Here is a 19,327-nt window from a genome sequence, read left to right as displayed (position 1 = left end):
GGACTCGATGTGACACTTACTCTGTGACTCGATGTGACACATACTCTGTGACTCGATGTGAAACATACTCTGTGACTCGATGTGACAGATACTCTGGGACTCGATGTGACAGATACTCTGTGACTCGATGTGACACATACTCTGTGACTCGATGTGACACATACTCTGTGACTCGATGTGACACATACTCTGGGACTCGATGTGACACATACTCTGTGACTCGATGTGACACATACTCTGTGACTCGATGGGACAGATACTCTGTGACTCGATGTGAGACATACTCTGTGACTCGATGTGACAGATACTCTGGGACTTGATGTGACACATACTCTGTGACTCGATGTGACAGATACTCTGGGACTCGATGTGACACATACTCTGTGACTCGATGTGACAGATACTCTGGGCTCGATGTGACACATACTCTGTGACTCGATGTGACACATACTCTGTGACTCGATGTGACACATACTCTGGGCTCGATGTGACACATACTCTGTGACTCGATGTGACACATACTCTGTGACTCGATTTGACACATACTCTGGGCTCGATGTGACACATACTCTGTGACTCGATGTGACAGATACTCTGTGACTCGATGTGACACATACTCTGTGACTCGATGTGACACATGCTCTGTGACTCGATGTGACACATACTCTGGGCTCGATGTGACACATACTCTGTGACTCGATGTGACACATACTCTGGGCTCGATGTGACACATACTCTGTGACTCGATGTGACAGATACTCTGGGATTCGATGTGACAGATACTCTGTGACTCGATGTGACACATACTCTGTGACTCGATGTGACACATACTCTGTGACTCGATGTGACAGATACTCAGGGCTCGATGTGACACATACTCTGTGACTCGATGTGACAGATACTCTGGGCTCGATGTGACACATACTCTGTGACTCGATGTGACACATACTCTGTGACTCGATGTGACAGATACTCTGGGCTCGATGTGACACATACTCTGTGACTCGATGTGACACATACTCTGTGACTCGATGTGACACATACTCTGTGACTCGATGTGACACATGCTCTGTGACTCGATGTGACAGATACTCTGTAACTCGATGTGACACATACTCTGTGACTCGATGTGACACATACTCTGGGACTCAATGTGACACAAACTCTGTGACTCGATGTGACAGATACTCTGGGCTCGATGTGACACATACTCTGTGACTCGATGTGACAGATACTCTGTGACTCGATGTGACAGATACTCTGTGACTCAATGTGACACATACTGTGGGCTCGATGTGACATATACTCTGTGACTCGATGTGACACATACTCTGTGACTCGATGTGACAGATACTCTGGGAATCGATGTGACACATACTCTGTGACTCGATGTGACAGATACTCTGGGACTCGATGTGACACATACTCTGTGACTCGATGTGACAGATACTCTGGGACACGATGTGACACATACTCTGTGACTCGATGTGACACATACTCTGTGACTCGTGTGACACATACTCTGTGACTCAATGTGACAGATACTCTGTGACTCGATGTGACACATACTCTGTGACTCGATGTGACACATACTCTGTGACTCGATGTGACACATACTCTGTGACTCGATGTGACAGATACTCTGTGACTCGATGTGACAGAAACTCTGGGCTCGATGTGACACATACTCTGGGACTCGATGTGACAGATACTCTGGGACTCGATGTGACACATACTCTGTGACTCGATGTGACAGATACTCTGTGACTCGATGTGACAGATACTCTGGCACTCGATGTGACAGATACTCTGGGACTCGATGTGACACATACTCTGTGACTCGATGTGACAGATACTCTGTGACTCCATGTGACACATACTCTGTGACTCGATGTGACAGATACTCTGGGAATCGATGTGACACATAATCTGTGACTCGATGTGACAGATACTCTGGGACTCGATGTGCAGATACTCTGTGACTCAATGTGACACATACTCTGTGACTCGATGTGACAGATACTCTGGGACTCGATGTGACACTTACTCTGTGACTCGATGTGACACATACTCTGTGACTCGATGTGACACATACTCTGTGACTCGATGTGACACATACTCTGTGACTCGATGTGACACATACTCTGTGACTCGATGTGAAAGATACTCTGTGACTCGATGTGACAGATACTCTGGGCTCGATGTGACACATACTCTGGGACTCGATGTGACAGATACTCTGTGACTCGATGTGACACATACTCTGTGACTCGATGTGACACATACTCTGTGACTCGATGTGACAGATACTCTGGGACTCGATGTGACAGATACTCTGTGACTCGATGTGACACATACTCTGTGACTCGATGTGACACATACTCTGTGACTCGATGTGACAGATACTCTGGGACTCGATGTGACACATACTCTGTGACTCGATGTGACAGATACTCTGTGACTCGATGTGACAGATACTCTGGCACTCGATGTGACAGATACTCTGGGACTCGATGTGACACATACTCTGTGACTCGATGTGACAGATACTCTGTGACTCCATGTGACACATACTCTGTGACTCGATGTGACAGATACTCTGGGACTCGATGTGACACATAATCTGGGACTCGATGTGACAGATACTCTGTGACTCGATGTGACAGATACTCTGTGACTCGATGTGACACATACTCTGTGACTCGATGTGACAGATACTCTGGGACTCGATGTGACACTTACTCTGTGACTCGATGTGACACATACTCTGTGACTCGATGTGAAACATACTCTGTGACTCGATGTGACAGATACTCTGGGACTCGATGTGACAGATACTCTGTGACTCGATGTGACACATACTCTGTGACTCGATGTGACACATACTCTGTGACTCGATGTGACACATACTCTGGGACTCGATGTGACACATACTCTGTGACTCGATGTGACACATACTCTGTGACTCGATGGGACAGATACTCTGTGACTCGATGTGACACATACTCTGTGACTCGATGTGACAGATACTCTGGGACTTGATGTGACACATACTCTGTGACTCGATGTGACAGATACTCTGGGACTCGATGTGACACATACTCTGTGACTCGATGTGACAGATACTCTGGGCTCGATGTGACACATACTCTGTGACTCGATGTGACACATACTCTGTGACTCGATGTGACACATACTCTGGGCTCGATGTGACACATACTCTGTGACTCGATGTGACACATACTCTGTGACTCGATTTGACACATACTCTGGGCTCGATGTGACACATACTCTGTGACTCGATGTGACAGATACTCTGTGACTCGATGTGACACATACTCTGTGACTCGATGTGACACATGCTCTGTGACTCGATGTGACACATACTCTGGGCTCGATGTGACACATACTCTGTGACTCGATGTGACACATACTCTGGGCTCGATGTGACACATACTCTGTGACTCGATGTGACAGATACTCTGGGATTCGATGTGACAGATACTCTGTGACTCGATGTGACACATACTCTGTGACTCGATGTGACACATACTCTGTGACTCGATGTGACAGATACTCAGGGCTCGATGTGACACATACTCTGTGACTCGATGTGACAGATACTCTGGGCTCGATGTGACACATACTCTGTGACTCGATGTGACACATACTCTGTGACTCGATGTGACAGATACTCTGGGCTCGATGTGACACATACTCTGTGACTCGATGTGACACATACTCTGTGACTCGATGTGACACATACTCTGTGACTCGATGTGACACATACTCTGTGACTCGATGTGACACATACTCTGTGACTCGATGTGACACATACTCTGTGACTCGATGTGACACATACTCTGGGCTCGATGTGACACATACTCTGTGACTCGATGTGACACATACTCTGGGCTCGATGTGACACATACTCTGTGACTCGATGTGACAGATACTCTGTGACTCGATGTGACACATACTCTGTGACTCGATGTGACACATACTCTGTGACTCGATGTGACAGATACTCTGGGCTCGATGTGACACATACTCTGTGACTCGAAGTGACACATACTCTGTGACTCGATGTGACAGATACTCTGGGCTCGATGTGACACATACTCTGTGACTCGAAGTGACACATACTCTGGGACTCGATGTGACAGATACTCTGTGACTCGATGTGACACATACTCTGTGACTCGATGTGACACATACTCTGTGACTCGATGTGACAGATACTCTGGGCTCGATGTGTCACATACTCTGTGACTCGATGTGACAGATACTCTGTGACTCGATGTGACACATACTCTGTGACTCGATGTGACAGATACTCTGTGACTCGATGTGACAGATACTCTGGGCTCGATGTGACACGTACTCTGTGACTCGATGTGACACATACTCTGTGACTCGATGTGACACATACTCTGTGACTCGATGTGACAGATACTCTGTGACTCGATGTGACAGATACTCTGGGACTCGATGTGACAGATACTCTGTGACTCGATGTGACAGATACTCTGTGACTCGATGTGACAGATACTCTGTGACTCGATGTGACACATACTCTGTGACTCGATGTGACAGATACTCTGGCTCGATGTGACACATACTCTGTGACTCGATGTGACTGATTCTCTTTATTATCCTCTTTGTATTTAGTGCCCTGGGTGTCGTTGAACCTTACACCAAGCTGTGTTGTAAAGGATTCTGCATCGACATTCTGAAGAAACTTGCCAAAACGGTGAAATTTTCTTACGACCTTTACCTTGTCACCAACGGTAAACACGGGAAGAAAGTTCGAGGCACCTGGAACGGGATGATTGGAGAGGTAGGGAGTGAGTGTACCTTCACCTGCTCAATCTCTATTGTTATACATTGATTGGGTAAAGAAACCATGATAGAGAAACAGTAACTGTGGGTGTGAACAGAACTGTGGGTGTGAACAGTACTGTGGGTGTGACGTGTACAGTGGGTGTGAACAGTACTGTGGGTGTGAACATTACTGTGGCTGTGAACAGTACTGTGGGTGTGACGTGTACAGTGGGTGTGAACAGTACTGTGGGTGTGAACATTACTGTGGCTGTGAACAGTACTGTGGGTGTGACGTGTACAGTGGGTGTGAACATTACTGTGGCTGTGAACAGTACTGTGGGTGTGACGTGTACAGTGGGTGTGAACATTACTGTGGGTGTGAACATTACTGTGGCTGTGAACAGTACTGTGGGTGTGACGTGTACAGTGGGTGTGAACAGTACTGTGGGTGTGAACATTACTGTGGCTGTGAACAGTACTGTGGGTGTGACGTGTACAGTGGGTGTGAACATTACTGTGGGTGTGAACAGTACTGTGGGTGTGAACATTACTGTGGGTGTGAACAGTACTGTGGGTGTGAACATTACTGTGGGTGTGAACAGTACTGTGGGTGTGAACAGTACTGTGGGTGTGAACAGTACTGTGGGTGTGAACAGTACTGTGGGTGTGACGGTTACTTTTCATTTAAAAGTTCCCGTGGGTCTGACAGGTTCTGTCGGTATAACGGGTACAGAGGGCATGATGGGTACAGGGGGAGCGTGGGGTCGAGGGTCGAAGGGGTGATGGTGAGAGTTGAATACAGGGGGCGATAGAGATTGTGGGGTCGAAGGTCAAGAAGGCGATCAGAAATCTTGGGTCGAGGGTCGAGGTGGCGAAGCAGAGTGTGGGGTCAAGGGTCGAGGTGGTGATGGGGAGTGTGGAGTCAAGGGTCGAGGTGTTGATGAGGAGTGTGGGGTCAAGGGTCGAGGTGTTGATGGGGAGTGTGGGGTCGAGGGTCGAGGTGGTGATGGGGAGTGTGGGGTCGAGGGTCGAGGTGGTGATGGGGAGTGTGGGGTCGTGGGTCGAGGTGGTGATGGGGTGTGTGGGGTCGAGGGTCGAGGTGTTGATGTGGAGTATGGGGTCAAGGGTCGAGATTATGATGGGGAGTGTGGGGTCGAGGGTCGAGGTGTTGATGAGGAGTGTGGGGTCAAGGGTCGAGGTGTTGATGTGGAGTATGGGGTCAAGGGTCGAGATTATGATGGGGAGTGTGGGGTCGAGGGTCGAGGTGTTGATGAGGAGTGTGGGGTCAAGGGTCGAGGTGTTGATGTGGAGTATGGGGTCAAGGGTCGAGATTATGATGGGGAGTGTGGGGTCGAGGGTCGAGGTGATGATGAGGAGTGTGGGGTCAAGAGTCGAGGTGTTGATGTGGAGTATGGGGTCAAGGGTCGAGATTATGATGAGGAGTGTGGGGTCAAGGGTCGAGGTGTTGATGGGGAGTATGGGGTCAAGGGTCGAGATTATGATGGGGAGTGTGGGACCGAGGAGGAGATAGTGAGTGTGGGTGGAGGGTCGAGATGATGATGGAGAGTGAGGTGTCGAGGGTCGAGGTGGTGATGGGGAGTGTGGGGTCGAGGGTCGAGGTGGTGATGGGGAGTGTGGGGTCGAGGTTCGAGGTGATGACGGCGAGAGTGGGGTCAAGGGTCATGGTGGTCATGGCGAGAGTGGGGTCAAGGGTCATAGTGGTGATGGTGAGAGTTGGGTCGAGGGTCGAGGTGGTGATGAGGAGTGTGGGTCAAGGGTCGAGGTGGTGATGGGGAGTGTGGGGTCAAGGGTCGAGGTGGTGATGAGGAGTGTGGGGTCAAGGGTCGAGGTGGTGATGAGGAGTGTGGGTCAAGGGTTGAGGTGGTGATGGGGAGTGTGGGGTCAAGGTTCGAGGTGTTGATGAGGAGTGTGGGGTCAAGGGTCGAGATGATGATGGAGAGTGAGGTGTCGAGGGTCGAGGTGGTGATGGGGAGTGTGGGGTCAAGGGTCGAGGTGTTGATGTGGAGTGTGGGGTCAAGGGTCGAGGTGTTGATGAGGAGTGTGGGGTCAAGGGTCGAGGTGTTGATGGGGAGTGTGGGGTCAAGGGTCGAGGTGATGATGGGGAGTGTGGGGTCAAGGTTCGAGGTGTTGATGAGGAGTGTGGGTTCAAGGGTCGAGGTGTTGATGAGGAGTGTGGGGTCAAGGGTCGAGGTGGTGATGGGGAGTGTGGGGTCGAGGGTCGAGGTGATGATGGGGAGTGTGGGGTCGAGGGTCGAGGTGATGATGGCGAGAGTGGGGTCAAGGGTCATGGTGGTCATGGCGAGAGTGGGGTCAAGGGTCATAGTGGTGATGGTGAGAGTTGGGTCGAGGGTCGAGGTGGTGATGAGGAGTGTGGGGTCAAGGGTCGAGGTGGTGATGGGGAGTGTGGGGTCAAGGGTCGAGGTGGTGATGAGGACTGTGTGTCAAGGGTCGAGGTGGTGATGAGGAGTGTGGGTCAAGGGTCGAGGTGGTGATGGGGTGTGTGGGGTCGAGGGTCGAGGTGGTGATGAGGAGTGTGGGTCAAGGGTCGAGGTGGTGATGGGTTGTGTGGGGTCGAGGGTCGATCGGGTGATGATGAGAGTTGGATCCAGGTAGCGATGGTGATTTTAGGGTCAAAGCTCGAAGTGGCGATCAGGAATCTTGGGACGAGGTGGTGATGGGGAGTGTGGGTCGAGGGTCGAGATGGTAATGGGACTGTGGGGTCGAGGGTCAAAGTGATGATGGGGAGAGTGGGTCGAGTATCGAGGTGGTGATGGGGTGTGTGTGTGGTCGAAGGTCGTGGGGGCGATCGGGAATCATGGGTCGAGGGTCATTGTGGTGATGTGGAGTGTGAGGTCAAAGGTCGACGTGATGATGCGGTGCTTGGGTCCAGGGTTGAGGTGATGATAGGGAGTGTGGGTCGGGGGTCAAGGCAGTGATGGGGTGTGTGGGGTCGAGGGTCGAGGCAGTGATGGGGAGTGCCGGGTCGAGGGTTGAGGTGATGATAGGGAGTGTGAGGCTGAGGGTCGAGATGGTGATGGGGCATGTGGGGTCAAGGTTCAAGGTGGCGATGGGGAGTGTGGGTTCAAGGGTCGAGATGGTGATGAGTAGTGTGCGGTCAAGGGTCGAGGTATTTTTGGGTGTGTGGGGTCTCGAGTCGAGGTTGTGAGGGGGAGTGTGGGGTCGAGGGTCGAGTAGATGATTGCGACTGTAGGGTCAAGCTTGCGATGGAGTGTGTGGGGTCGAGGGTCAAAGGGTTGATGGTGATGGTTGGATGCAGGTGGCGATGGGGATTATGGGGTCAAAAGTTGAATTGGCGATCGGGCATCTTGGGTCGAGGGTTGAGGTGACGATCGGGAATCTTGGGACGAGGTGGTGATGGGGAGTGTGGGGTCGTGGGTCAAGGTGGTGATGGGGAGTGTGGGGTCGTGGGTCAAGGTGGTGATGGGGAGTGTGGGGTCGAGGGTCAAGGTGACAATTGGGAATCATGGGTCGAGGTTCGAGGTGGTGATGGGAAATGTGGGGTCGAGGGTCAAGGTGGTGATGGGGAGTGTGGGATCAAGGGTCGAGGTGGTGATGGGGAGTGTGGGGTCGAGGGTCGAGGTGGTGATGGGGAGTGTGGGGTCGAGGGTCGAGGTGATGATGGGGAGTGTGGGGTCGAGGGTCGAGGTGGTGATGGGGAGTGTGGGGTCGAGGGTCGAGGTGGTGATGGGGAGTGTGGGGTCGAGGGTCGAGGTGGTGATGGGGAGTGTGGGGTCGAGGGTCGAGGTGGTGATGGGGAGTGTGGGGTCGAGGGTCGAGGTGGTGATGGGGAGTGTGGGGTCGAGGGTCGAGGTGGTGATGAGGAGTGTGGGGTCGAGGGTCGAGGTGGTGATGGGGAGTGTGGGGTCGAGGGTCGAGGTGGTGACGGGGAGTGTGGGGTCAAGGGTCGAGGTAGTGATGGGGAGTGTGGGGTCGAGGGTCGCGATGGTAATGGGGAGTGTGGGGTCAAGGGTCAAGGTGGCGATGGGGAGTGTGGGGTCAAGGGTCGCGATGGTGATGAGTCGTGTGCGGTCAAGGGGTGACGTAGTTTTGGGGTGTGTGGGGTCAAGTGTCGAGGTTGTGAGGGGGAGTGTGGGGTCAAGGGTCGAGGAGACGATCGGGACTATGGGGTCAAGCTTGCTTTGGGGAGTGTGGGGTCGAGGGTCAAAGGGTTGATGGTGATGGTTGGATGCAGGTGGCGATGGGGATTGTGGGGTCAAAAGTCGAATTGGCGATCGGGAATCTTGGGTCGAGGTGATGATGGGGAGTGTGGGATCGTGGGTCAACGTGGTGATGGGGAGTGTGGGGTCGAGGGTCGAGGTGATGATAGGGTGAGTGGGGTCGAGGGTCGAGGTGATGATAGGGTGAGTGGGGTTGAGGTTCGAGTGTGGGATCGAGGGTCAAGGATGTAATGGTATTGAAGTGTTAGGCGATGTAGAGCTTGGGGTCAAGTTTCGAGATTGCAATGAGGAGCGTGGGGTCGAGGGTCAAAGTGTCGATGGGGAGTGTGGGGTTAAGGGTCGAGATGGTGATGGGGAGTATGGGGTGAAAGGTCGAGCTGGCAATCGGGAATCTTGGGTTGAGGGTCGAGGTGGTGATGGGGAGTGTGGGGTCAAGGGTCGAGATAGTGACGGGGAGTGTGGGGTCAAGGGTCGAGGTGGGGATGGGGAGTGTGGGGTCAAGGGTCGAGATAGTGACGGGGAGTGTGGGGTCAAGGGTCGAGATAGTGACGGGGAGTGTGGGGTCAAGGGTCGAGATGGTGACGGGGAGTGTGGGGTCAAGGGTCGAGATGGTGACGGGGAGTGTGGGGTCAAGGGTCGAGATGGTGACGGGGAGTGTGGGGTCAAGGGTCGAGATGGTGCCGGGGAGTGTGGGGTCAAGGGTCGAGATAGTGACGGGGAGTGTGGGGTCAAGGGTCGAGATGGTGACGGGGAGTGTGGGGTCAAGGGTCGAGATAGTGACGGGGAGTGTGGGGTCAAGGGTCGAGGTGGTGACGGGGAGTGTGGGGTCAAGGGTCGAGATAGTGACGGGGAGTGTGGGGTCAAGGGTCGAGATAGTGACGGGGAGTGTGGGGTCAAGGGTCGAGATGGTGACGGGGAGTGTGGGGTCAAGGGTCGAGATGGTGACGGGGAGTGTGGGGTCAAGGGTCGAGATGGTGCCGAGGAGTGTGGGGTCAAGGGTCGAGATAGTGAAGGGGAGTGTGGGGTCAAGGGTCGAGATGGTGACGGGGAGTGTGGGGTCAAGGGTCGAGATGGTGACGGGGAGTGTGGGGTCAAGGTTCGAGATAGTGACGGGGAGTGTGGGGTCAAGGGTCGAGATGGTGACGGGGAGTGTGGGGTCAAGGGTCGAGATGATGATGGGGAGTGTGGGGTCAAGGGTCGAGATGGTGACGGGGAGTGTGTGGTCAAGGGTCTAGGTGTTGTTGGGGAGTGTGGGGTCCAGTGTTGAGGTTGTGAGGGGTGCGTGGGATCGAGCGTCGAGGACACAATTGGGACTGTGGGGTCGAGCCTGCGATGGGGAGTGTGGGGTCGAGGGTCAAAGGGCTGATGGTGATGGTTGGATGCAGATGGCCAAGGGGATTGTGGGGTCGAAGGTTGAGGTGGCGATCGGGCATCCAGGGTCGAGGGTCAAGGTGGTGATGAGGAGTGTGGGGTCGAGGGTCAAAGTGATGATGGGGAGTGTGGATCGAGGGTCGAGGTGGTGATGGGGAGTGTGGGGTCAAGGGTCGAGGTGGCGATAGGGAATGTGGGCTCGAGGATCGAGGAGACAATCTGGACTGTGGGGTTGAGGGTCAAGGTTGCAATGGGGCGTGTGGGTCGAGGGTCGAAGGGGTGATGATGAGAGTTGAATCCAGGTGGCGATGAGGATTGTGGGGTCAAAGGTCGACGTGCTGATTGGGAACCTTGGGTCGAGGATCGAGGTGATGATGGGGAGTGTGGGGTCGAGGGTCGAGTTGATGATGGGGAGTGTGGGGTCGAGGGTCGAGGTGATGATGGGGAGTGTGGGGTCGAGGGTCGAGTTGATGATGGGGAGTGTGGGGTCGAGGGTCGAGGAGATGATGGGGAGTGTGGGGTCGAGGGTCGAGGTGATGATGGGGAGTGTGGGGTCGAGGATCGAGGTGATGATGGGGAGTGTGGGGTCGAGGATCGAGGTGATGATGGGGAGTGTGGGGTCGAGGGTCGAGGTGATGATGGGGAGTGTGGGGTCGAGGGTCGAGGTGATGATGGGGAGTGTGGGGTCGAGGGTCGAGGTGATGATGGGGAGTGTGGGGTCGAGGGTCGAGGTGATGATGGGGAGTGTGGGGTCGAGGGTCGAGGTGATGATGGGGAGTGTGGGGTCGAGGGTCGAGGTGATGATGGGGAGTGTGGGGTCGAGGGTCGAGGTGATGATGGGGAGTGTGGGGTCGAGGGTCGAGGTGATGATGGGGAGTGTAGGTTCGAGGGTCGAGGTGATGATGGGGAGTGTAGGGTCGACGATTGAGGTGGCGATGGGGAGTGTGGGGTCGAGGGTCGAGGTGATGATGGGGAGTGTGGGGTCGAGGGTCGAGGTGATGATGGGGAGTGTGGGGTCGAGGGTCGAGGTGATGATGGGGAGTGTGGGGTCGAGGGTCGAGGTGATGATGGGGAGTGTGGGGTCGAGGGTCGAGGTGATGATGGGGAGTGTGGGGTCGAGGGTCGAGGTGATGATGGGGAGTGTGGGGTCGAGGGTCGAGGTGATGATGGGGAGTGTGGGGTCGAGGGTCGAGGTGATGATGGGGAGTGTAGGGTCGAGGGTCGAGGTGATGATGGGGAGTGTGGGGTCGAGGGTCGAGGTGATGATGGGGAGTGTAGGTTCGAGGGTCGAGGTGATGATGGGGAGTGTAGGGTCGAGGATTGAGGTGGCGATGGGGCATGTGAGGTCGAGTGTCCAGGAGACGATCAGCACTGTGGGGTCGAGGGTCCAGGTTGCTATGGAGATTGTGGGGTGAAAGGTCGAGCTGGCAATCGGGAATCTTGGGTTGAGGGTCGAGGTGATGATGGGGAGTGTGGGGTCGAGGGTCGAGGTGGTGATGGGGAGTGTGGGGTCAAGGGTCGAGGAGTGTGGGGTCGAGGGTCGAGGTGGTGATGGGGAGTGTGGGGTCAAGGGTCGAGGAGTGTGGGGTCGAGGGTCGAGGTGGTGATGGGGAGTGTGGGGTCAAGGGTCGAGGAGTGTGGGGTCGAGGGTCGAGGTGTTGATGGGGAGTGTGGGGTCAAGGGTTGAGGTGTTGATGGGGAGTGTGGGGTCAAGGGTCGAGGTGCTGATGGGGAGTGTGGGGTCGAGGGTCGAGGTGGTGATGTGGTGTGGGGTCGAGGGTCGAGATGGTGATGGGGAGTGAGGGTTCGAGGGTCGAGGTGGTGATGGGGAGTCTGGGGTCGAGGGTCGAGGTGGTGATGTGGTGTGGGGTCGAGGGTCGAGGTGGTGATGGGGAGTGAGGGTTCGAGGGTCGAGGTGGTGATGGGGAGTCTGGGGTTGAGGGTCGAGGTGGTGATGGGGAGTGTGGGGTCAAGGGTCGAGGAGTGTGGTGTCGAGGGTCGAGGTGGTGATGGGGAGTGTGGGGTCAAGGGTCGAGGTGGTGATGGGGAGTGTGGGGTCGAGGGTCGAGGTGGTGATGGGGAGTGTGGGGTCAAGGGTCGAGGAGTGTGGGGTCGAGGGTCGAGGTGTTGATGGGGAGTGTGGGGTCAAGGGTTGAGGTGTTGATGGGGAGTGTGGGGTCAAGGGTCGAGGTGCTGATGGGGAGTGTGGGGTCGAGGGTCGAGGTGGTGATGTGGTGTGGGGTCGAGGGTCGAGGTGGTGATGGGGAGTGTGGGGTCGAGGGTCGAGGTGCTGATGGGGCGTCTGGGGTCGAGGGTCGAGGTAGTGATGTGGTGTGTGGGGTCGAGGGTCGAGGTAGTGATGCGGAGTGTGGGGTCGAGGGTCGAGGTAGTGATGTGTGTGGTCGAGGGTCGAGGTAGTGATGGGGAGTGTGGGGTCGAGGGTCGAGGTGGTGATGCGGAGTGTGGGGTCGAGGGTCGAGGTAGTGATGTGGTGTGGGGTCGAGGGTCGAGGCGGTGATGCGGAGTCTGGGGTCGAGGGTCAAGGCGGTGATGTAGTGTGGGGTCGAGGGTCGAGGTAGTGATGGGGTGTGAGCGGTCGAGGGTCGAGGTAGTGATGTGGTGTGGGGTCGAGGGTCGAGGTAGTGATGGGGTGTGAGTGGTCGAGGGTCGAGGTAGTGATGGGGTGTGGGGTCGAGGGTCGAGGTAGTGATGGGGTGTGGGGTCGAGGGTCGAGGTAGTGATGGGGTGTGGGGTCGAGGGTCGAGGTAGTGATGTGGTGTGGGGTCGAGGGTCGAGGTAGTGATGGGGTGTGGGGTCGAGGGTCGAGGTGGTGATGGGGTGTGGGGTCGAGGGTCGAGGTAGTGATGTGGTGTGGGGTCGAGGGTCGAGGTAGTGATGGGGTGTGGGGTCGAGGGTCGAGGTAGCGATGTGTTGTGGGGTCGAGGGTTGAGGTAGTGATGTGGTGTGGGGTCGAGGGTCGAGGTAGTGATGGGGTGTGGGGTCGAGGGTCGAGGTAGCGATGTGTTGTGGGGTCGAGGGTCGAGGTAGTGATGTGGTGTGGGGTCGAGGGTCGAGGTAGTGATGTGGTGTGGGGTCGAGGGTCGAGGTAGTGATGGGGTGTGAGCGGTCGAGGGTCGAGGTAGTGATGTGTTGTGGGGTCGAGGGTCGAGGTAGCGATGTGTTGTGGGGTCGAGGGTCGAGGTAGTGATGTGGTGTGGGGTCGAGGGTCGAGGTAGTGATGGGGTGTGGGGTCGAGGGTCGAGGTAGTGATGGGGTGTGGGGTCGAGGGTCGAGGTAGTGATGGGGTGTGGGGTCGAGGGTCGAGGTAGTGATGGGGTGTGGGGTCGAGGGTCGAGGTAGTGATGTGGTGTGGGGTCGAGGGTCGAGGTAGTGATGTGGTGTGGGGTCGAGGGTCGAGGTAGTGATGGGGTGTGGGGTCGAGGGTCGAGGTGCTTCACAGAGCTCTGGGCGCCCCATCTCAGGAAGGATTTATTGGCCCTGGACGGGGTGCAGTGCAGATTCACCAGAATAATCCCGGGACTGAAAGGGTTAAATTTTCAGGACATGTTGCATAAACTTTGCTTGTATTCCCTTGAGTTTATCCTTTCAAACATCTCGATCAGATCACCACTCAACTTCGGCATGGATTTGATAGTTTCTCTGGATGTTCCCTGATATCGTCCAGTGAGCGATCCAGATTAAAGGGCAAAATCTTAAAATTAGAGCTCGGTTGTTCAGGAGTGAAATCAGCAAGATCTGTTTCACACAGAGAGTGGGATAAATCAGCCTCACTCTCTCCCAAAAACCTATGGATACTGGCCGTAAATTGAAGGTTTCAACACTGAGATTGATCGATTTTTATCAGGCAAGGTTTCAAGGGATCGAACACGGTTAAAGGAGTTGTGATAAAGACCAACCATCGTCTGGTTTAATGGGCTCAGGAGGCTGAATGACCACCTGCTGTTCCGACCGTCTCACACGGAAACATTACTGACTGAATTTCCTCAATTATTACAGGCTCCCAATAAACACAGACCACTCACACTCAAAAAATACAAACCACTCACACTCAATAAACACAGACCACTCACACTCAAAAAATACAAACCACTCACACTCAATAAACACAGACCACTCACACTCAAAAAATACAAACCACTCACACTCAATAAACACAGACCACTCACACTCAAAAAATACAAACCACTCACACTCAATAAACACAGACCACTCACACTCAATAAACACAGACCACTCACAATCAAAAAATACAAACCACTCACACTCAATAAACACAGACCACTCACACTCAATAAACACAGACCACTCACACTCATAAACACAGACCACTCACACTCAATAAACACAGACCACTCACAATCAAAAAATACAAACCACTCACACTCAATAAATACAGACCAATCACACTCAATAAACACAGACCACTCACACTCATAAACACAGACCACTCACACTCATAAACACAGACCACTCACACACAATAAACACAGACCACTCACACTCATAAACACAGACCACTCACACACAATAAACACAGACCACTCACACTCAATAAACACAAACCACTCACAATCAAAAAATACAAACCACTCACAATCAAAAAATACAAACCACTCACACTCAATAAACACAGACCACTCACACTCATAAATACAGACCACTCACACTCAATAAACACAGACCATTCACACTCAATAAACACAGACCATTCACACTCATAAATACAGACCACTCACACTCAATAAATACAGACCATTCACAATCAATAAATACAGACCACTCACACTCATAAATACAGACAACTCACACTCAACAAATACAGACCACTCACACTCAATAAACACAGACCATACAGTCAGGAGGGAGTGGCCCTGGGAGTCCTCAACATTGACTCTGGACCCCATGAAATCTCATGGCATCAGGTCAAACATGGGCAAGGAAACCTCCTGCTGATTACCACCTACTGCCCTCCCTCAGCTGATGAATCAGTCCTCCTCCATGTTGAGCACCATTTGGAGGAAGCACTGAGGATAGCAAGGGCACAAAATGTACTCTGGGTGGGGGACTTCAATGTCCATCACCAAGAGTGGCTCGATAGCACCACTACTGACCGAGCTGGCCGAGTCCTGAAGGACAAAGCTACCAGACTGGGCCTGCGGCAGGTGGTGAGCAAACCAACACGAGGGAGAAACCTACTTGACCTCGTCCTCACCAATCGACCTGTCGCAGATGCATCTGTCCATGACAGTATTGGTAGGAGTGACCACCGCACAGTCCTCGTGGAGACGAAGTCCCGTCTTCACACTGAGGACACCATCCAACGTGTTGTGTGGCACTACCACCGTGCTAAATGGGATAGATTCAGAACAGATCTAGCAGCTCAAAACTGGGCATCCATGAGGCGCTGTGGGCCATCAGCAGCAGCAGAATTGTATTCCAGCACAATCTGTAACCTCATGGCCCGGCATATTCCTCACTCTACCATTACCAACAAGCCAGGGGATCAACCCTGGTTCAATGAGGAGTGTAGACGAGCATGTCAGGAGCAGCACCAGGCGTACCGAAAAATGAGGTGCCAACCTGGTGAAGCTACAACTCAGGACTACATGCATGCTAAACAGCGGAAGCAACATGCTATAGACAGAGCTAAGCGATTCCACAACCAACGGATCAGATCAAAGCTCTGCAGTCCTGCCACATCCAGTCGTGAATGGTGGTGGACAATTAAACAACTAACGGGAGGAGGAGCCTCTGTAAACATCTCCATCCTCAATGATGGCGGAGTCCAGCACGTGAGGGCAAAAGACAAGGCTGAAGCATTTGCAACCATCTTCAGCCAGAAGTGCCGAGTGGATGATCCATCTCGGCCTCCTCCCGATATCCCCACCATCACAGAAGCCAGTCTTCAGCCAATTCGATTCACTCCACGTGATATCAAGAAACGGCTGAGTGCACTGGATACAGCAAAGGCTATGGGCCCCGACAACATCCCGGCTGTAGTGCTGAAGACTTGTGCTCCAGAACTAGCTGCGCCTCTAGCCAAGCTGTTCCAGTACAGCTACAACACTGGCATCTACCCGACAATGTGGAAAATTGCCCAGGTATGTCCTGTCCACAAAAAGCAGGACAAATCCAATCCGGCCAATTACCGCCCCATCAGTCTACTCTCAATCATCAGCAAAGTGATGGAAGGTGTCGTCGACAGTGCTATCAAGCAGCACTTACTCACCAATAACCTGCTCACCGATGCTCAGTTTTGGTTCTGCCAGGACCACTCGGCTCCAGACCTCATTACAGCCTTGGTCCAAACATGGACAAAAGAGCTGAATTCCAGAGGTGAGGTGAGAGTGACTGCCCTTGACATCAAGGCAGCATTTGACCGAGTGTGGCACCAAGGAGCCCGAGTAAAATTGAAGTCAATGGGAATCAGGGGGAAAACTCTCCAGTGGCTGGAGTCATACCTAGCACAAAGGTAGATGGTAGTGGTTGTTGGAGGCCAATCATCTCTGCCCCAGGACATTGCTGCAGGAGTTCCTCAGGGCAGTGTCCTAGGCCCAACCATCTTCAGCTGCTTCATCAATGACCTTCCCTCCATCATAAGGTCAGAAATGGGGATGTTCGCTGATGATTGCACAGGTTCATTTCCATTTGCAACCCCTCAAATAATGAAGCAGTCCGAGCCCGCATGCAGCAAGACCTGGACAACATCCAGGCTTGGGCTCATAAGTGGCAAGTAACATTCGCGCCAGATAAGTGCCAGGCAATGACCATCTCCAACAAGAGAGCGTCTAACCACCTCCCCTTGACATTTAACGGCATTACCATCGCCGAATCCCCCACCGTCAACATCCTGGGGGTCACCATTGACCAGAAACTTAACTGGACCAGCCATATAAATACTGTGGCTACGAGAGCAGGTCAGAGGCTGGGTATTGTGCGGTGAGTGACTCACCTCCTGACTCCCCAAAGCCTTTCCACCATCTACAAGGCACAAGTCAGGAGTGTGATGGAATACTCTCCACTTGCTTGGATGAGTGCAGCTCCACCAACACTTAAGAAGCTCGACACCATCCAAGACAAAGCAGCCCGCTTGATTGGCACCCCATCCACCACCCTAAACATTCACTCCCTTCACCACCGGCGCACAGTGGCTGCAGTGTGTACCATCCACAGGATGCACTGCAGCAACTCGCCAAGGCTTCTTCGACAGCACCTCCCAAACCCGCGACCTCTACCACCGAGAAGGACAAGAGCAGCAGGCACATGGGAACACCACCACCTGCACGTTCCCCTCCAAGTCACACACCATCCCGACTTGGAAATATATCGCCGTTCCTTCATCGTCGCTGGGTCAAAATCCTGGAACTCCCTTCCTAACAGCACTGTGGGAGAACCGTCACCACACGGACTGCAGCGGTTCAAGAAGGCGGCTCACCACCACCTTCTCAAGGGCAATTAGGGATGGGCAATAAATGCCGGCCTCGCCAGCGACGCCCACATCCCATGAACGAATAAAAAAAACTCACAATCAACAAACACAGACCACTCACACTCAATAAATAAAAACCACTCACACTCAATAAACACAGACCACTCAAAATAAATACAGACCACTCATACTCAATAAATACAGACCACTCATACTCAATAAATACAGACCACTGAAAATAAATACAGACCACTCTCACTCAATAAATACAGACCACTCAAAATCAAGAAACACAGACCACTCACACACATGAAATTCAGACCACTCTCACTCAATAAATACCGACCACTCACAATAAATACAGACATTGGAACAGGAGTAGGCCATTCAGCCCCTCGTGCCTGCTCCACCATTTGATAAGATCATGGCTGATCTGTGATCTAACTCCATATACCTGCCTTTGGCCCATATCCCTTAATACCTTTGGTTGCCAAAAATGCTATCTATCTCAGATTTAAATTTAGCAATTGAGCTAGTATCAATTGCCGTTTGCGGGAGAGTTCCAAACTTCTACCACCCTTTGTGTGTAGAAATGTTTTCTAATCTCGCTCCTGAAAGGTCTGGCTCTAATTTTTAGACTGTGCCCCCTACTCCTAAAATCCCCAACCAGCGGAAATAGTTTCTCTCTATCCACCCTATCTGTTCCCCTTAATATCTTATAAACTTCGATCAGATCACCCCTTAACCTTCGAAGCTCCAGAGAATATAACCCCAATTTGTGTAATCTCTCCTCGTAACTTAACCCTTGAAGTCCAGGTATCATTCTAGTAAACCTACGCTGCACTCCCTCCAAGGCCAATATGTCCTTCCGAAGGTGCGGTGCCCAGGACTGCTCACAGTACTCCAGGTGTAATTTTATGTTTTCATCGACACTGCTTACAATGCCACCAATCTTTGTGTCATCGGCAAACTTAGATATGAGACTTTCTATACCATCATCTAAGTCGTTAATAAATTTTGTGAATAATTGAGGCCCCAAGACAGATCCCTGCGAGACCCCGCTAGTCACATCCTGCCAATGTGAGTACTTACCCATTATCCCTACTCTCTGTCACCTTTCGCTCAGCCAACTTCCTGACCAAGTCCGTACTTTTCCATCAATTAATACAGCTCAATAAACACAGACCACTCACACTCAATAAACACAGACCACTCTCTCTCAATAAATAGACAAATCACACTCAATAAACACAGACCACTCACATTCAATAAACACAGACCACTCACACTCAATAAACACAGACCACTCACACTCAATAAACACAGACAAATCACACTCAATAAACACAGACCACTCACACTCAATAAACACGGGCCACTCACACTCAATAAATACAGACCACTCACAATAAATACAGACCACTCACACTCAATAAATACAGACCACTCACATTAAATACAG

General features: G+C 52.9%; 1 protein-coding gene across 1 annotated transcript in view; it reads left to right on the top strand.

Moving 5' to 3' along the window:
• LOC137341338 (glutamate receptor ionotropic, NMDA 2C-like) overlaps nt 1-19,327 on the top strand; it is a 707,538-nt gene that overhangs the window by 218,991 nt on the left and 469,220 nt on the right. The window contains exon 5 of the mRNA XM_068004462.1: nt 4,672-4,840. Coding sequence (XP_067860563.1) covers nt 4,672-4,840 — 169 coding nt within the window. The remainder of the gene's footprint in view (nt 1-4,671; nt 4,841-19,327) is intronic.

This window comes from Heptranchias perlo, chromosome 23 (genome assembly GCF_035084215.1).
Source record: "Heptranchias perlo isolate sHepPer1 chromosome 23, sHepPer1.hap1, whole genome shotgun sequence".
Classification (NCBI taxonomy): Eukaryota; Metazoa; Chordata; class Chondrichthyes; order Hexanchiformes; family Hexanchidae; genus Heptranchias; species Heptranchias perlo.
The sequence above is the reverse complement of the archived record's forward strand: the minus strand, read 5'-3'. Positions and strand labels throughout refer to the sequence as shown.